The sequence below is a fragment of the Lutra lutra genome, chromosome 18 (assembly GCF_902655055.1).
Source record: "Lutra lutra chromosome 18, mLutLut1.2, whole genome shotgun sequence".
NCBI classification, from domain to species: domain Eukaryota; kingdom Metazoa; phylum Chordata; class Mammalia; order Carnivora; family Mustelidae; genus Lutra; species Lutra lutra.
Genome location: NC_062295.1, coordinates 39,083,877 through 39,097,480, shown reverse-complemented (window position 1 = coordinate 39,097,480; position 13,604 = coordinate 39,083,877). Strand labels below are relative to the sequence as shown.

The window sequence follows — 13,604 nt, the reverse complement described above, 5'->3', positions numbered from 1 at the left end:
CCCATGCATGTGTGTGTGTGTCTGTGTGTGTGTGTGTTTGGATTCAGTGACAAATTAAGAACGAGAGTCTGGGCCCAGGCCTGCCCATGGTTTCCCCTCCAGAAGCCTCTTTTCCTGGGACATGAGCCTGAAGTCCCCGGGGCACAGGGGCTGCAGGGAAAGGGGGTCGTGTTCTCAGAGCTCCCGGGGAGCCTGGGAAGGATCCTTGCCCCTGGGAGCTGCAGCAGCCTCCTGACAGGTGTCCACGAGGGGCTCTCGAGGGAGGGGATGGCTTCTGGAGGGAGAGGGCCTGTGGGGGCTGGTGGTCCCAGCTGTGGCTGCGAGGGCGCTGGGCAGGCTGTTTGGTCGGAAGCCCCGTGTTGATCTGGTCAGCGTTGGGAGAGAGCCCCATTTCCAATGCAGAGACCCCCAGCTTGCCAAGGGACTGTACTGGGTGTTCTTCCCCAATCTTGGACTCTCCCCAGGACCCCTCACCAGAGTGATGATGCCATCCCAGCATGGCCGGTGACCCCGACACATAGCCGGGGGCCCGGTTAGCCCAGGGACAGCATGTGTCTCGGCTCCGTTCCTGGCCCGGGTGGTGTCACCGATGCTGCCTTAGACGGGACTTTGCTTCGGACCTGGTTTCCCCCCTTCTTGTGATGTTCGAGGAGCTGACTGCTCTCTTACAACCTCTGCTTGAAAACCATGCCCCAGATCTTTAGTGCAACTCATAGTGGCCGGTAACAGTGCTCAGAGAAAATCGTCACAGCAGTGGGGACTCGAGACAGGACCTGATGGGTGAGCGGGGTGGGCAGCGGTCCCCGCGTCTGGGTGCGTGGCCCCGGCTGGTAGAGCATGGGTATGGGGGCAGTGTCCCCTGAGGCCCTCCCAGCGGTCTGTGTTGCCCTCCGCCAGAGCTGTGAACAGGGACGGAATCCCCGTGCCCAGAAAAGGGCTCCCAGAGCTCAGGGTTCCTGGGGGTTTAGGTTCGACTGGGAAGAGCAGAACCAGCGCATCTCCAAGTGCAGTCTCAGGCTGGCCGTCCCTCAGAACAACTGGAGAGATTCATGTCAGACTAAAGATACAACTTCCTGGCTGCCCGGGTTAGGAGGGTGTGATGGGGAAGAGTGCCAGGTGTCCCTTGGACACCCAGACCCTTGCCTGGAGTCTGCAACATGTTTCCTGACGGGGGTGGGGGGGTGGGGGCGGTGTTCCTGGAGAGGGTCACGTGTCGCCGTCCGGCCTCCCTGGAGGCCAGCCAGCCACCCTCTCCTGGTCCCTGCAAGTGCCTGAGCAGGAAACCATCGCAAAGTGATTTCTCCCTCCAACAGTGCCATACATCATGTTTTTTTAATTTAAAAAGATGCCCAGTGGAAGCATAAAAGACCATTAAATGTTTGGATCCCTAATTAACTCAGAGCAGCCGGGAGCTGTGGGGCCTGGCGGGACGGGGACGCGGTGAGCCCGGCGTCATGGGGGGCCGGACTCCAGCCCCCAGCCCTGCCTGGGGCCCTTCCTGCTGTGTCTGCCCCTCCAGGAACCCTGGCCCAGCCCCACCCTGGGCTGAAGCTTGGGTTCCAGCTGCAGGGTTTCCCCTGGAAACTCTGGGGTAGGGCTGGAATTACCAAGCAAAGTGGTGGACTCTGATGCCATGTTCCCTTGCCCTTGCTTGAGGGGAAAGCCTGGGCTTGCTGGCTTTCCCTCCTGTCTTCCTGGGGGTGCTCCCACACAGGAGATACTGGCTGCACGTGGGGGCCTATAGGAAACCAGAGACCACCGCTGTTTGCATGCTCACTGCCCATCCTGGACTCTGGCCAGGCAGGCTGAGGCTCAGGGCTCCCGGGGACGCCCAAGGTCACTGGGTGGGTGAAGTGTGTCCTCCATGTTCTCCCTGGGCCCCAACTCATCACCTTTCCAGCTCCCTCTGCATGCACCTTGTGGGGTGGAGGGCAAGGGACAAGGGACAGTCTCTCCACCGTGGGCCTCCCAGCCTGCCTCCCAGAGGACAAGGGCAGGGCCAGTTGAGGTCGGGGGCTTGCCAGTCCGACCCTGTGGCCAAGTCCTGAGGTTGGAGCCCGGCTGAGTCAGCACTGCGGGACGGCCAGCTGCAGGAGCCTGGGCCAGCCTCCATGGGTGAATATGGAGCAGGAGCGGGGAGGGCAGGCTCAAGGTGGGTAATGAGGCTGGGGACAGTGCTCGCTCGGCCCCAGTGCTGGGGGCACCGGGCTGGGTAGCTCCTGAAGTCAAAAAAACCCCAAGGCCTGTCCTGCTGGCCTGCTCAGTCCACCCACACGGCCTGGAACAGTGCATTCCCTCCCCTGCCCGCCTGAGGCCAAGGGGCTGCCCTAGGAGGAAATGAATACTTATAGAGCGCGTGTACATGCAGAAGGTATGGAGGGTAAGGTCGTGTTACCCTCGCAGTGAGGCTGTGAGGGATAAGCCCCGGCGATCTCCATCTGCCAGAGGAGGAAACCGGCCCAGAGAAGGCCAGTGACTTGCCCAAGGTCACACAGCCAGAGTGCGGAGGAGCCAACATTCGTGGCCTGGCCTGGGGGCCCGGAGCCCCCTTCCACCACCACCACTACCACCCTCCCCCCACCGGCCTCTGCTGGCCCGAGGCCCTGGCATCTGCCCCACAATGGCACTTCCCGCTGTGCCCGTTGCGGCCCCTGGGCCTCTGCGGCAGAGCCCGGCTGCAGCGGCAGACAAATGTTAGCAGTAAACATGATCTATCGGCCAAATATTGGAGTGGTAAAAAGTTATCGATCTCTAACTTCCCGCCCATCTCTCCCCGCCTCCCCGTGTGCCTGGCGCTCAGCCCATTTCCCTCTGGATATGAGAGTGGGGCCTTGTGCAGAATCCCCGGGGCCAGCACTGGCCCCCAGTCTGGGTGCGGGGAAGGAGCAGAGCAATGGTATTTGTAGGCAGGTGATTATGCAAATCTGGCCGTGACAAGTTTAAAAGCCTGGAACCACCATATTTCTTTATTTCATTAGCGGCAACATGTCGGCAGGGTTGACGTGAGGGAACAGACGTGGGACCAGCCTCCTGAGCACCATCGTCCCCCCCAGGCAGCGGTTGGAGGGGGCAGTGTGTGCAAGCGCCACGTGGGGGGTTAGGAGCCACCACGTGGGACTTGGGGCACCTCCACTCGGAGGTACCTAGCACAACCGTTTCTTTAATGTTACAGGTGGGGAAACTGAGGCTGGGAGCAACCCAGGCTGGGGCAGGTCCCTGTCTTCCCCCACTGTCGCCAATTTTCCCCACAACCCCAGGATTGAGAGGGAGGAGGGGTTCCCCCCCCCAGCCCAGTGCCACCATCGTGCCTCGGGCTCTCGGGAGCAGGGAGTCTGGGCTCCTCTCCTGCCACCACGCCCTTCCACGCTGGTTCTAGGACCCATTCTTGGGCACCCTGCCCGGGGGCTGTGCTCTGATCGCATGTGCCTTTTGCCTCCTCCTCACCTGGGATGCCCGGTAACCCCTTTTTACCTAATAAACTCCTACTCACCTACTAGAACCCCTCACATGGCATCTCCTAGTGGAGGCCTTCCCTGATTGCCTACAGTTTTCCAGCGTCTTCCTGGCACTGAGCAGGCCTCCCTCTCGTTCCCTGCTGTTCCCTCAGGGACCTATTCCTAAATATCCGCTGCCTGGTGCGTGTCCCTGCTGTGGACGAGGATGTGATCGCCAGGGCCCTCCTGGCAGGGGCTGGACCGGACGTGGGTGTGTGTGCGTGTGACCGTCCCATGCTCATGTCTAAGTATTTTCTGCAGTCAGGCTGGGGCCCCACTGTGAGTGGAAGGAAGACTCGTCCCTCCCCCGCCAACCCCAACCCCCGGCCCCGGTGCCATCCAGATGTGATGCTTCTTTAGGAAAGTCCAACTTCTTTCTGAGGGTCCTCTCCATGCTCGTGCTCTCCTCCCTCCCCTTCCAATGGCCAGATGCTGCATCACCCCCCAGGACAGGCCCCTGCCCTCAGCCCGCCAGCTCCCCTCCCTGTTGAATACACCTGCTGGGGGCTTACACTGCCCGTGGCTCCCAGACAGGGCTCTACACCAGGCGTCCACCGCAGGGTCCCCCAGAGCACCCCTCTAACAACAGCCGAGCACATTTACAGGGAATCCACCCTCCCCCTCTGCATTCTTGAGCCCCCAGCTCTGCATGCCCAGGGGCTGGGGAACGCTGGTCACCCCTGCCATCTGCATCCCCCCCCACCAGGCCCATCCCTGGGTGGCCCTGTGAGCACCTCCCACTCCCTGCAGGCCTGGGTGGGGCCAGATACCCCCTGGGCAGCCAGGGGCTCCATTTGCCCCCTTTCCTGGGCACCAGGGGGACCCTCCACAGGGAGCTGTTGGGTCAGTGGCTGAGCAGCTCGGGTGGCCTGAGTCCTGCCTGAGTAGCTGAGGCTCCCTGGCTGGTCCTTTCTCCTGGGTCACAGAGGGCACTGTGGCTGTCCCCTGTCCCTGTGGAGGGCAGTGATGAAGCTTAATGAGGTGATGGCTCTGGGACTTGTCCCGATGGTCATGGTGATGACGGCTGGGAGGGGAGCCCTTTTCCAGGCCCTACTGTCTCTCCTGTCCCTCCCCACTGGTAACTGATGACCTCAGGACAGTCTGCTTCAGTGACCACTGTCAGATTCCCCCCCCCAGGCACATGTGAACATGCGTGTGCAGACAGGCGTGAGGCCGTGGATACAGTTTGGCACACGGGTCCCTATCCACATGTGCAGACACACAGAAGGCTGGCTGCCGTTTGTACGTGATCGCCAACTGTGCAGGGCACCACCTGGGGGCCTCTGGTCTCTACTGGGACATGAGGGGGCCCCAGGCTCTACGCCCACTGAGGGCAGAAGCGAGGTGAGCAGGGACTGGCCCTGAAGCCGTTCTGGTCAGGGCCAGAACTCATGCCCTGTCCCTCTGGGACGTGCCAGGCTGCACCTGGCCCGTCTGCCCTTCCGAGGTGTGGGGGTCTCTGTCACAGGGCCTTGCAGGGACCAGCGTGAGGCGTCCGTGAAGGGAGGGGGCAGGTGTCCAGCAAGATTCCTGGGGCTGAGGGGACGTGCTCAGAGGTCTCTCTCCATCGGGGGAGGTGCGCACGGAGAAGCTCTGCGGGGGGGCAGTGGGGTGTTTTTGCCAAGTGAGGACGTGAGACCGACGTGCGTTTCTCATCCCACTGGATGTGTCTGAATCCGCAGGTCAGAGGCGGCTCGGGCTGATGTGGCCCACAGTGACGTGAGGTGGTCTGGATCCCTGCAGAGCAGGGTAGGGGGGGCATCTCCTCCCACGGGCTCCGGGGAAGGCGGCATGTTTGGCTCCCATTTCACAGATGAGAAAACTGAGCTGACGGCTGGTGCCTGACCCCGTGCAACTCCTGCCTGTCCCCATGCAGCTCCTGTCAGCTGACACTCTGGGCTGGGGGCGTCCCAGCCGGTGGGACGTGGGGTCTGGGCACTGGGGCTTGTGACCCCGGGGGGCGGGGAGGGAACCAGCAGTGACTCCAAGTAAATAAGCAAGTACTGGGCAGGGGCTTGGAAGGGGTGCTATTCCGATGGGGGAGCTGTCGGCTCTAGGATCCGAAGCTCTTGCTTTGCGGGGAGGGACCAGGCCCTGCAGCCAGAAGGACGGGGGTGGTGCACACGGGGTGGTGGGGGAGGTGGCGGATGGATGGGGCCCCAGCAGGCGAGGCCTGGTAGGTCCCGGTGGAGCCTGGGTTTTCCTCTGCTCCCTCCTGGAAGAACGATGTCATCCCGGGTTGTGGGCGGGGATGGCGGAGTGGCAGGATCCCATGACCGCGCTCCAAGGTCCCCCCGGTTCCCGTGGCTGCGGTTGGGAGGGTGGATTGTGGGCAGCAGGAGACGAGGTGGGAGCCCAGCCAGAGGGGGCGGTGGCTTGGACCAGCGTGACCTTGGCAGCAGGGGCCAGGAGATCCAGAGACCCAGGGAGGTGGGGGGGATGCTTTTGCTTCTGGGCTGCATGTGGGAAGAGAGGGGAGAGCGTGCTTGAGGATGGCGCACTGGTGTGGGGTTTGAGGAATGGGGGGGTGGGGCACGAGCTCACAGCGGGAGCGGTCTGTGAGCCTGAGGGGCGCTGAGACCCCCTCGGGGAAGTGAGCAGAGGAAGCAACGACTGAGGCAGGAGTGTGGCCTCGGGGGCTGTGGAGGGGACCGGAAGGGAGGGGCGGCTGCTCCGAGACCTGGAGCAGAAGGCACTCCAGGAAGGGGCTGCTGTGGGGCTGGGGGACATGGAAACAGTATGCCCCCAGGACTGGCAAGATGGGTCTCTGGTGACCACTCGGGGTGGACACTGCCTGGATGGGCTGGAGGGTGTTCTAGTCAAGGTGCTTCTGTGGAATGTTGTAGAACTACGCTGTCCAGGACTACAGTACAGGTCAAGCGGCCAGCGGCGGCATGGGGCACCACGAGTTGGCAGGGATGGTGCGGAGGGAGAGGTGCTGGCAGAGGGACCCTGGCCTGCAGGGGTGTGGGTGGCAGGGGCAGGTGGGGGCTGCTGTGACACAGGCCTGTGCCTCCCACACATATGGGTACGTCTGTTTCATGCGTGACCAGCCAGGCATGGAGGACGTGTGTGTGTGTGTGTGTGTGTGTGTGTGTGAGAGAGAGAGAGAGAGAGAGACGGGGGCGGGGCTGGCGCTGGGGCCTGTTACCGACGATGGGCCGTGAGCCAGTGAGTCCAGGAGGAGGGGGCAGGCCAAGGGACAGCACACCACCTGAGCAGAGCCCTCCCAGCCGATCAGGCCATTTCCCTGGGCATCAGTTTCCGCTCAGGAAGCCCAATCCCTGCAGCCGAGGTTCTCCTGGAGGGATGAGGTGCCTGCAGGTGTGGATACCCAGCCCTAACAGGAGGAGGACGGGGCCACTCGCACTGGGACCACAGACAGGTCTCCATTTCCCATCTGCACAGTGAGCTGTGGAAGGAGAATCCTGGCGTCCCTCTGAGGCCAGGTCTTGGGGGCTATAAGAGGGGCAGAGGGGACCAGCCAGCAGGGTCACACCCAGACTCCTAGCATGTCCCTCCCCCGAGGCCGCCCATCCCCACATAGCCCAGGCTCTGGGGGCAGGCATGGCACACAAAGGTGAGAGCAGGACACCTGCCAGGCCAGAGGGAGCGCCCGAGGCGGGGACGTGCCCTGTCCTCAGGGCAGGGGGGCCAGCCCTGCCTCCCTCGTCACACTGCTGGCCTGGTGGAGGCAGCTCCGGGGTAGGGGCGGTTCACAGGGGAGACGAGATGGGTCCTCAGAACCATGTGCCCGTCCCAAGATGCTGCGTTCCTGGACGTGTGCCCTGGGGAGGGTGGGGCTGGGGGGGGGCCTCACACCGACCACGTGGGCAGGCTTCCATGGAGCCGTGTTCTCCCGAAGGTACCCCTGTCTGCGTGCATGGGTGCTAAATGGGTCCCAACATGTGTGTTGGTATAGTCTCACTCTCGCAGATGCAGACCCCAGCTCCTACGTGTGGGAGCCTGCCTGCGTGGTGAGCCCCCTTCCCCCCCCCCCACCTCCCTCACCGCACACAGACCCACATGTGCATGCTGCTCCCCAGAGCCGCCAAGGGGCCCAGTGGCCCTGGCAGGGGGTGGGGGGGGCAGGGAGAGGCCGGTATCCTGGGGGCCGTCCCTCCTCCACTGGAGTCTGCCTGTGATAAGGCTTCTTCAGGCCCCTGTAATCCTCCTTAACTTGACTTTGGGTTATTTTGAGCAAGAGATTAAAGGTGATTACAATCAGCATTGCTGAGACGCCACACTTCCTGGACAGGCTCTACGCACCTGCTTTCAGCAGTGGGAGCCAGCCTGACCCCGTTGCCCCCACCTGCCTTACCCACACTGTGGGGCCCCTGGTAGAGGGGCAGGTACTGGAGATGCCCTCCATCCTCCCCAGGGACACCATGCAGGGACCCCAGTGTCCCACCGGCCAGGGGAGGCCCCGTGCTTTGCAAGAAGTCACACAGCCACAGGCTGGCCGGGAGGACCTCGCCCCGGGTCCCTCTCCATCCCATCTGGCCCCCATCTGCCAGTCACTCTCTTCCCCAGGAGCCAGATCAAAACAGTGCTCTATGAAGTTTCCGAAGGGGAAGAAAATCCATTTCACATCATTATATTTTGTTCCCTAATTTAAGCTGCCTCAGTGCAGACTAGTTGCAAACGTCAATATCTGTGAAATATACTCAGCTGGCCGCTGGCCAGGCCACAGAACAGTGACAGAGGCCGGCTATAAATCCAGATGTTAACGAGGAAAGGCACGCCTGCTCGTCTGTCCCGCAGGAGACCTGGGGTGGGGGGCAGAGGGCGGGTCCCGCAGACCAGAGGTCCTCCTGTTGGCGGGAGCTGCTGTGTCCAGCCCCATCTCCCTGTGCACGGGCTCCCCAGCCTGACCCAGGAGGGAAGGTCCCATCCTGAGTCTGTGCAGGGGCCGGTGGCCATCCCCTCACGCTGTGTCTCAGGAGCTGGCAGAGCTGGGAGGGATCGGGCCTTTCCTAGGCCCCGGGTGGGGGTGTGGGTGGGCATGGGGGCTTCTTGGCAGAGTCATTCCTCCCTTCCCAGCCCTTGTACTGGGATCCACCCACGAGGGGGTGGTGGCAGCCTCCTTTCCCCTGAGACCATCCAGCAGTCTAATTTGGGGAAACTTAGGGTCAGAGGAGTGTGATGTGCCTCGACCCAGTGCGGGAGGGCTCAGGCCCCGAACCTGGCCGTCCCTGGGGCCGGCTGCCTCCCTGTGCCTCCCTGGAGGGGAGCCGGAGGCGCCCTGAGGCCCTGAAGGGATTTGTGTGCTGGGGCTGAGGACCCTTGGGCCAGGGATCCAAGCACCCTCTGCAGGCGGCTGTGAGTCTGGCCGGGCCCTCCCGGGAGAGGACGTCCCTGATTCCCAACTCCCGCGAGTGGCCCTGCCTGTGCCAGACCCATAGTCCTTGAATCTCCGGGGGCCCGGCCCAGCAGGTGGGGTTTTGTCGCCTCTGGGAGGAAATGGGGCTGGGGGCAGGGGAGGGCTTGGGATGGGGGCTTCCCTTCACTCCCCTCCCTCGAGACACAACCTGTCCTGCGCCCTTCTGGTACCTGACATTGTCCTGTAGGACTATGGGCTCCCCCAACATGCCTTCTGATTTGACCAGGCAGCCTGACAGGGCCTTGCTCCTCCGGGTGGGGCCTGCCGGAACCCCAGCCCCTCCTGACGGCTCTCCCCTCTTCTGTCTTGCCACAGGACCGTGGAGCTGGAGGTGCAGGGCGGAGCTGTCCAGACACCCGGGCCGATGGGGGAGGCGACCACGGTCTCGGCAGGACATAGGCGCATGACCGGGGGCCTGCGGCACTGAGGGTGGCAGCCGGCTCCCAGTGCCCACACGACGCCAGCATGCGGCCTGGGACAGGACACCCCTGAGCGCGAGCGCCGGCCCCTTTGGTTCCTCCGGGGTCTCCCGGCCGGTCCCCCTGGGCAGGTGGCACGGGCTGTCCCACGGAGGCCATCCCCATGGCCGGGTGCCTCTGGGGCGCGCTATGGGCGTGCGTGGCGGCCGCCATCCTGCTGCACGCGGGCGGCCTGGCCCGCGGAGACTGCTGGCTGATCGAGGGCGACAAGGGCTTCGTGTGGCTGGCCATCTGCAGCCAGAACCAGCCGCCCTACGAGGCCATCCCACAGCAGATCAACAGCACTATCGTGGACCTGCGGCTGAACGAGAACCGGATCCGCAGCGTGCACTACGCCTCGCTCAGCCGCTTTGGCAACCTCACGTACCTCAACCTCACCAAGAACGAGATCGGCTACATCGAGGACGGCGCCTTCTCGGGCCAGTTCAACCTGCAGGTGCTGCAGCTGGGCTACAATCGGCTGCGGAACCTGACGGAGGGCGTGCTGCGTGGGCTGGCCAAGCTTGAGTACCTGTACCTGCAGGCCAATCTCATTGAGGTGGTCACGCCCGGTGCCTTCTGGGAGTGCCCCAACGTCGTCAACGTCGACCTGTCCATGAACCGTATCCAGCGGCTGCACGGCACCACCTTCGCCGGCCTGGCCCGGCTGTCCGTGTGCGAGCTCTACAGCAACCCCTTCTACTGCTCCTGTGAGCTCCTGGGCTTCCTGCGCTGGCTGGCCGCCTTCGCCAACGCCACGCATGCCCATGACCGCGTGCAGTGTGAGTCGCCGCCACTCTACGCCGGCTACTTCCTGCTGGGCCAGGGCCGCCACGGCCAGCGCAGCATCCTCACCAAGCTGCAGTCCGTGTGCACCGACGGCGCCTACGTGGCTGAGCCGCCCCCTGTGCCGGGACGCCTGCCCCCAGGCCGTGCACCCCCACCGCCCCCGCCCCCGCCGCCCCCCGAGCCCAGCGAGCCTCCCTGCGCCGATGAGGACTGCTTCTCTGGTGACGGCACCACACCGCTGGTGGCACTGCCCACGCTGGCCCCCCAGGCTGAGGCGCGGCCCCTCCTCAAGGTCAAGCAGCTAACGCAGAACTCGGCCACCATCACGGTGCAGCTGCCCAGCCCGTTCACGCGCATGTACACGCTGGAGCATTTCAACAACAGCCGCTCGTCCACCGTGTCCCGGCTGACCAAGCCGCAGGAGGAGATCCGCCTGACCAACCTGTACACGCTCACCAACTACACCTACTGTGTGGTGTCCACCAGCTCCGGCCTGCACCACAACCACACCTGCCTCACCATCGGCCTGCCCAAGCCGCCCGGCCCGCCCGGCCCTGTGCCCAGCCCGTCCACGGCCACGCACTACATCATGACCATCCTGGGCTGCCTGTTCGGCATGGTGCTGGTGCTGGGCGCCGTCTACTACTGCCTGCGCCGGCGGAGACGCCAGGAGGAAAAGCACAAGAAGGCGGCCGCGGCCGGCAGCCTCAAGAAGACCATCATCGAGCTCAAGTACGGGCCTGAGCTGGAGGCCCCTGGCCTGGCCCCACTGTCCCAGGGCCCACTGCTGGGCCCTGAGGCCACGACCCGCATCCCGTACCTGGCGGCTGGTGAGATGGAGCCGTACAAGTTGGCAGAGAGCGGCGAGACGCCCAAGGCCAGCAAGGGCAGCTACATGGAGGTGCGCACGGGCGAGCCCGCGGAGCGCAGGGACTGCGAGCTGGGCCGGCCCGGCCCTGACAGCCAGAGCTCGGTGGCCGAGATCTCCACCATCGCCAAGGAGGTGGACAAGGTCAACCAGATCATCAACAACTGCATCGACGCGCTCAAGTCTGAGGCCACCTCCTTCCAGGGCGGCAAGGCCGGCGCCGGGGCCGTGTCCGCGGCTGAGCCGCAGCTGGTGCTGCTGTCGGAGCCGCTGGCCGGCAAGCACGGCTTCCTGGCGCCCGTCTACAAGGACACCTTTGGCCATGGCCTGCAGCGGCACCACAGCGTGGAGGCAGCCACCGGCCCGCCGCGCGCCAGCTCCTCGTCCAGCGGCTCTGCACGCAGCCCGCGAGCCTTCCGCGCCGAGGCCGCTGGTGTCCATAAGGCCGCAGCCGCTGAGGCCAAGTACATTGAGAAGAGCTCCCCTGCCACCGACGCCATCCTCACTGTGACACCCGCAGCTGCCGTGCTGCGGGCCGAGGCCGAGAAAGGCCGCCACTACGGCGAGCACCGGCACTCGTACCCCGGCTCCCACCCGGCCGAGCCCCCCGCACCCCCCGCACCCCCACCCCATGAGAGCCTGGGTGGCCGCAAGGCGTCCATCCTGGAGCCGCTGACCCGGCCGCGGCCCCGCGAGCTGGCCTACTCGCCACTGTCCCCGCAGTACCACAACCTGAGCTACTCCTCCAGCCCCGAGTATGCCTGCAGGGCCTCCCAGAGCATCTGGGAGCGTCTCAGACTGAGCCGCCGGCGCCACAAGGACCACGAGGAGTTCATGGCAGCCGGCCACGCCCTGCGCAAGAAGGTTCAGTTCGCCAAAGACGAGGACCTGCACGACATCCTGGACTACTGGAAGGGCGTGTCGGCCCAGCACAAGTCCTGAGCCCACGGCCCGCGCCCGCCCCGCACCTTCCCCGGGACTCGTGACGCCCACGGGACCAAAAAGGACACAAGACCCACTGCAGCTATCATAACCCAGAGACTCCCACGCAACGCGCCACACACGTACACACGCATAGACACGCACAGACACGTGCACACAGACATGCTCACACAGGAAGACACGCGCATGCGTGCGCACAGACACGCGCACACAGATGCGCACCTGTGTACACAGATGTGCACACAGACACACTCACACACAGAGACACACGTGTACACAGACACGCACACAGCCATTGTGGAAGCCTGGGGCCCACAGAGAGCGCAGGGAGGGGGCGTTGCCAGTCCCAACAGAGAATGAGCCGTGGCTTCCACACACCCACACATGCACACACACACACACACACACACACACACACACACAAAAGGGACTTGAGAAAACTGTGTCTGGGGATGGGGGTGGGGGAGGGGACTTTTTTCATTCTCTTTCCTCTTGGATTCTTCTCTGCCTTCTTGATCTTACTCTATGTCTTTATTTTCTTCCTTTTTTAAACAAAAAATAATAAAAGTAAAGTTCTCTTAAAGACATAAAACACTAGACACAGAGTGGCCACCCGGCTCCTCCCACGACTGCCTTGCCTAGGTTTGCTGTGGATCCCTGTGGATCCCCTCCCCGGTCCATTTCTTTGCTGCCAACTCCAGAGGCCACCAAAGAGGGACAGAGCAAGTGAGGCAGCCGGGTGGCCTCCAGGACCTGCCCGGAGCCCTGTGGGGCGCGAGGGGCACTGGGGAGGGCTGTGCCTGGGGTGTGGCTGGAAGGGGTGCGGGCTGGGCGTATGTGCTCTGTCCTGGTCCCCACTGTACGCTGTCGTCCTCCCATTGTACAGAAAAATATTTCTATATTTGCAATGTTTGCTGTAAAACGAGAAAGAGACTATGTCTACTAAAAAAAAAAAAAAATCTGCAAAGGGAAAAACCCAAATGCTTGTACTGGGTTTTTACTCTGGGGATTTAGGGAATGATTTGGGTTTATGTGCTGTTTAGTGGGGGTTTTATTGATTTTGGCCTTGGGCTGGGGCTCTGGGGTTATAAGCAAGGTCACTACTAATCCCTCCTCCCAGGAGAATAGGAGTGATCCCTGGAGACCCAGAGCGGGGGACACACGAGAGCCCACGCCAGGTTGGAGAGGGGGCAGAGGCAGTGTGGACAGGGCAGGAAGGAGCTAGGGCCATGTGTCTGTGATGCGTGGGCGTGAGTGGGTGGCCAGAGGTGATGGGTGGCTGACGCGGTTTTGCGGTTGAGTGGGGGTGAGCTGGAGAGGACTGGCAGGTGAGTCAGAGTCGGGGGTGGGCCAGCCTAAGCCCCGTGGCTGGACCCATGGACAGCTCGCTGCACGGGCACCTCGCCCTCCCCGGTGTGGCCCCAGATCTGGAGTTAGTAAGCAGTTGGGAATGTATGAACCACTCCAGACTGTCCAAACTCCAAAGCAAAGCCCCCGTCCATGGCCAGTGCCAGTGGTCTTTGCTATGGAGGCCACAGTCTCCCTCATGCCTGGCCCCAGTCCTAGGTCCAGCAGAGCCACCTTCCCCCAGGGAGTGGGTGGCCAGGGCCCTGTAGGGACTCCCTCCCTCCTTCTGCTGGCCCTGAGGCTGGCCCACTGGCCTCACCTCA

The 13,604-nt window shown here is 63.4% G+C and overlaps 2 protein-coding genes across 2 annotated transcripts in view; both read left to right on the top strand.

Annotated features, from left to right (window-relative positions):
• Positions 1–9,306, top strand: part of LOC125091126 (basic proline-rich protein-like) — a 64,371-nt gene extending 55,065 nt beyond the window's left edge. Inside the window, exon 3 of the mRNA XM_047714563.1 lies at positions 9,193–9,306. Coding sequence (XP_047570519.1) covers positions 9,193–9,304 — 112 coding nt within the window. The 3' untranslated portion in view covers positions 9,305–9,306. The remainder of the gene's footprint in view (positions 1–9,192) is intronic.
• A 145-nt stretch (positions 9,307–9,451) lies between these two features.
• On the top strand, positions 9,452–12,375 carry ELFN1 (extracellular leucine rich repeat and fibronectin type III domain containing 1). The gene has a single exon (XM_047714562.1). It carries the CDS (start codon positions 9,460–9,462, stop codon positions 11,932–11,934), a length of 2,475 nt encoding a protein of 824 aa, XP_047570518.1. The 5' UTR covers positions 9,452–9,459; the 3' UTR covers positions 11,935–12,375.
• Positions 12,376–13,604: the final 1,229 nt, after the last annotated feature.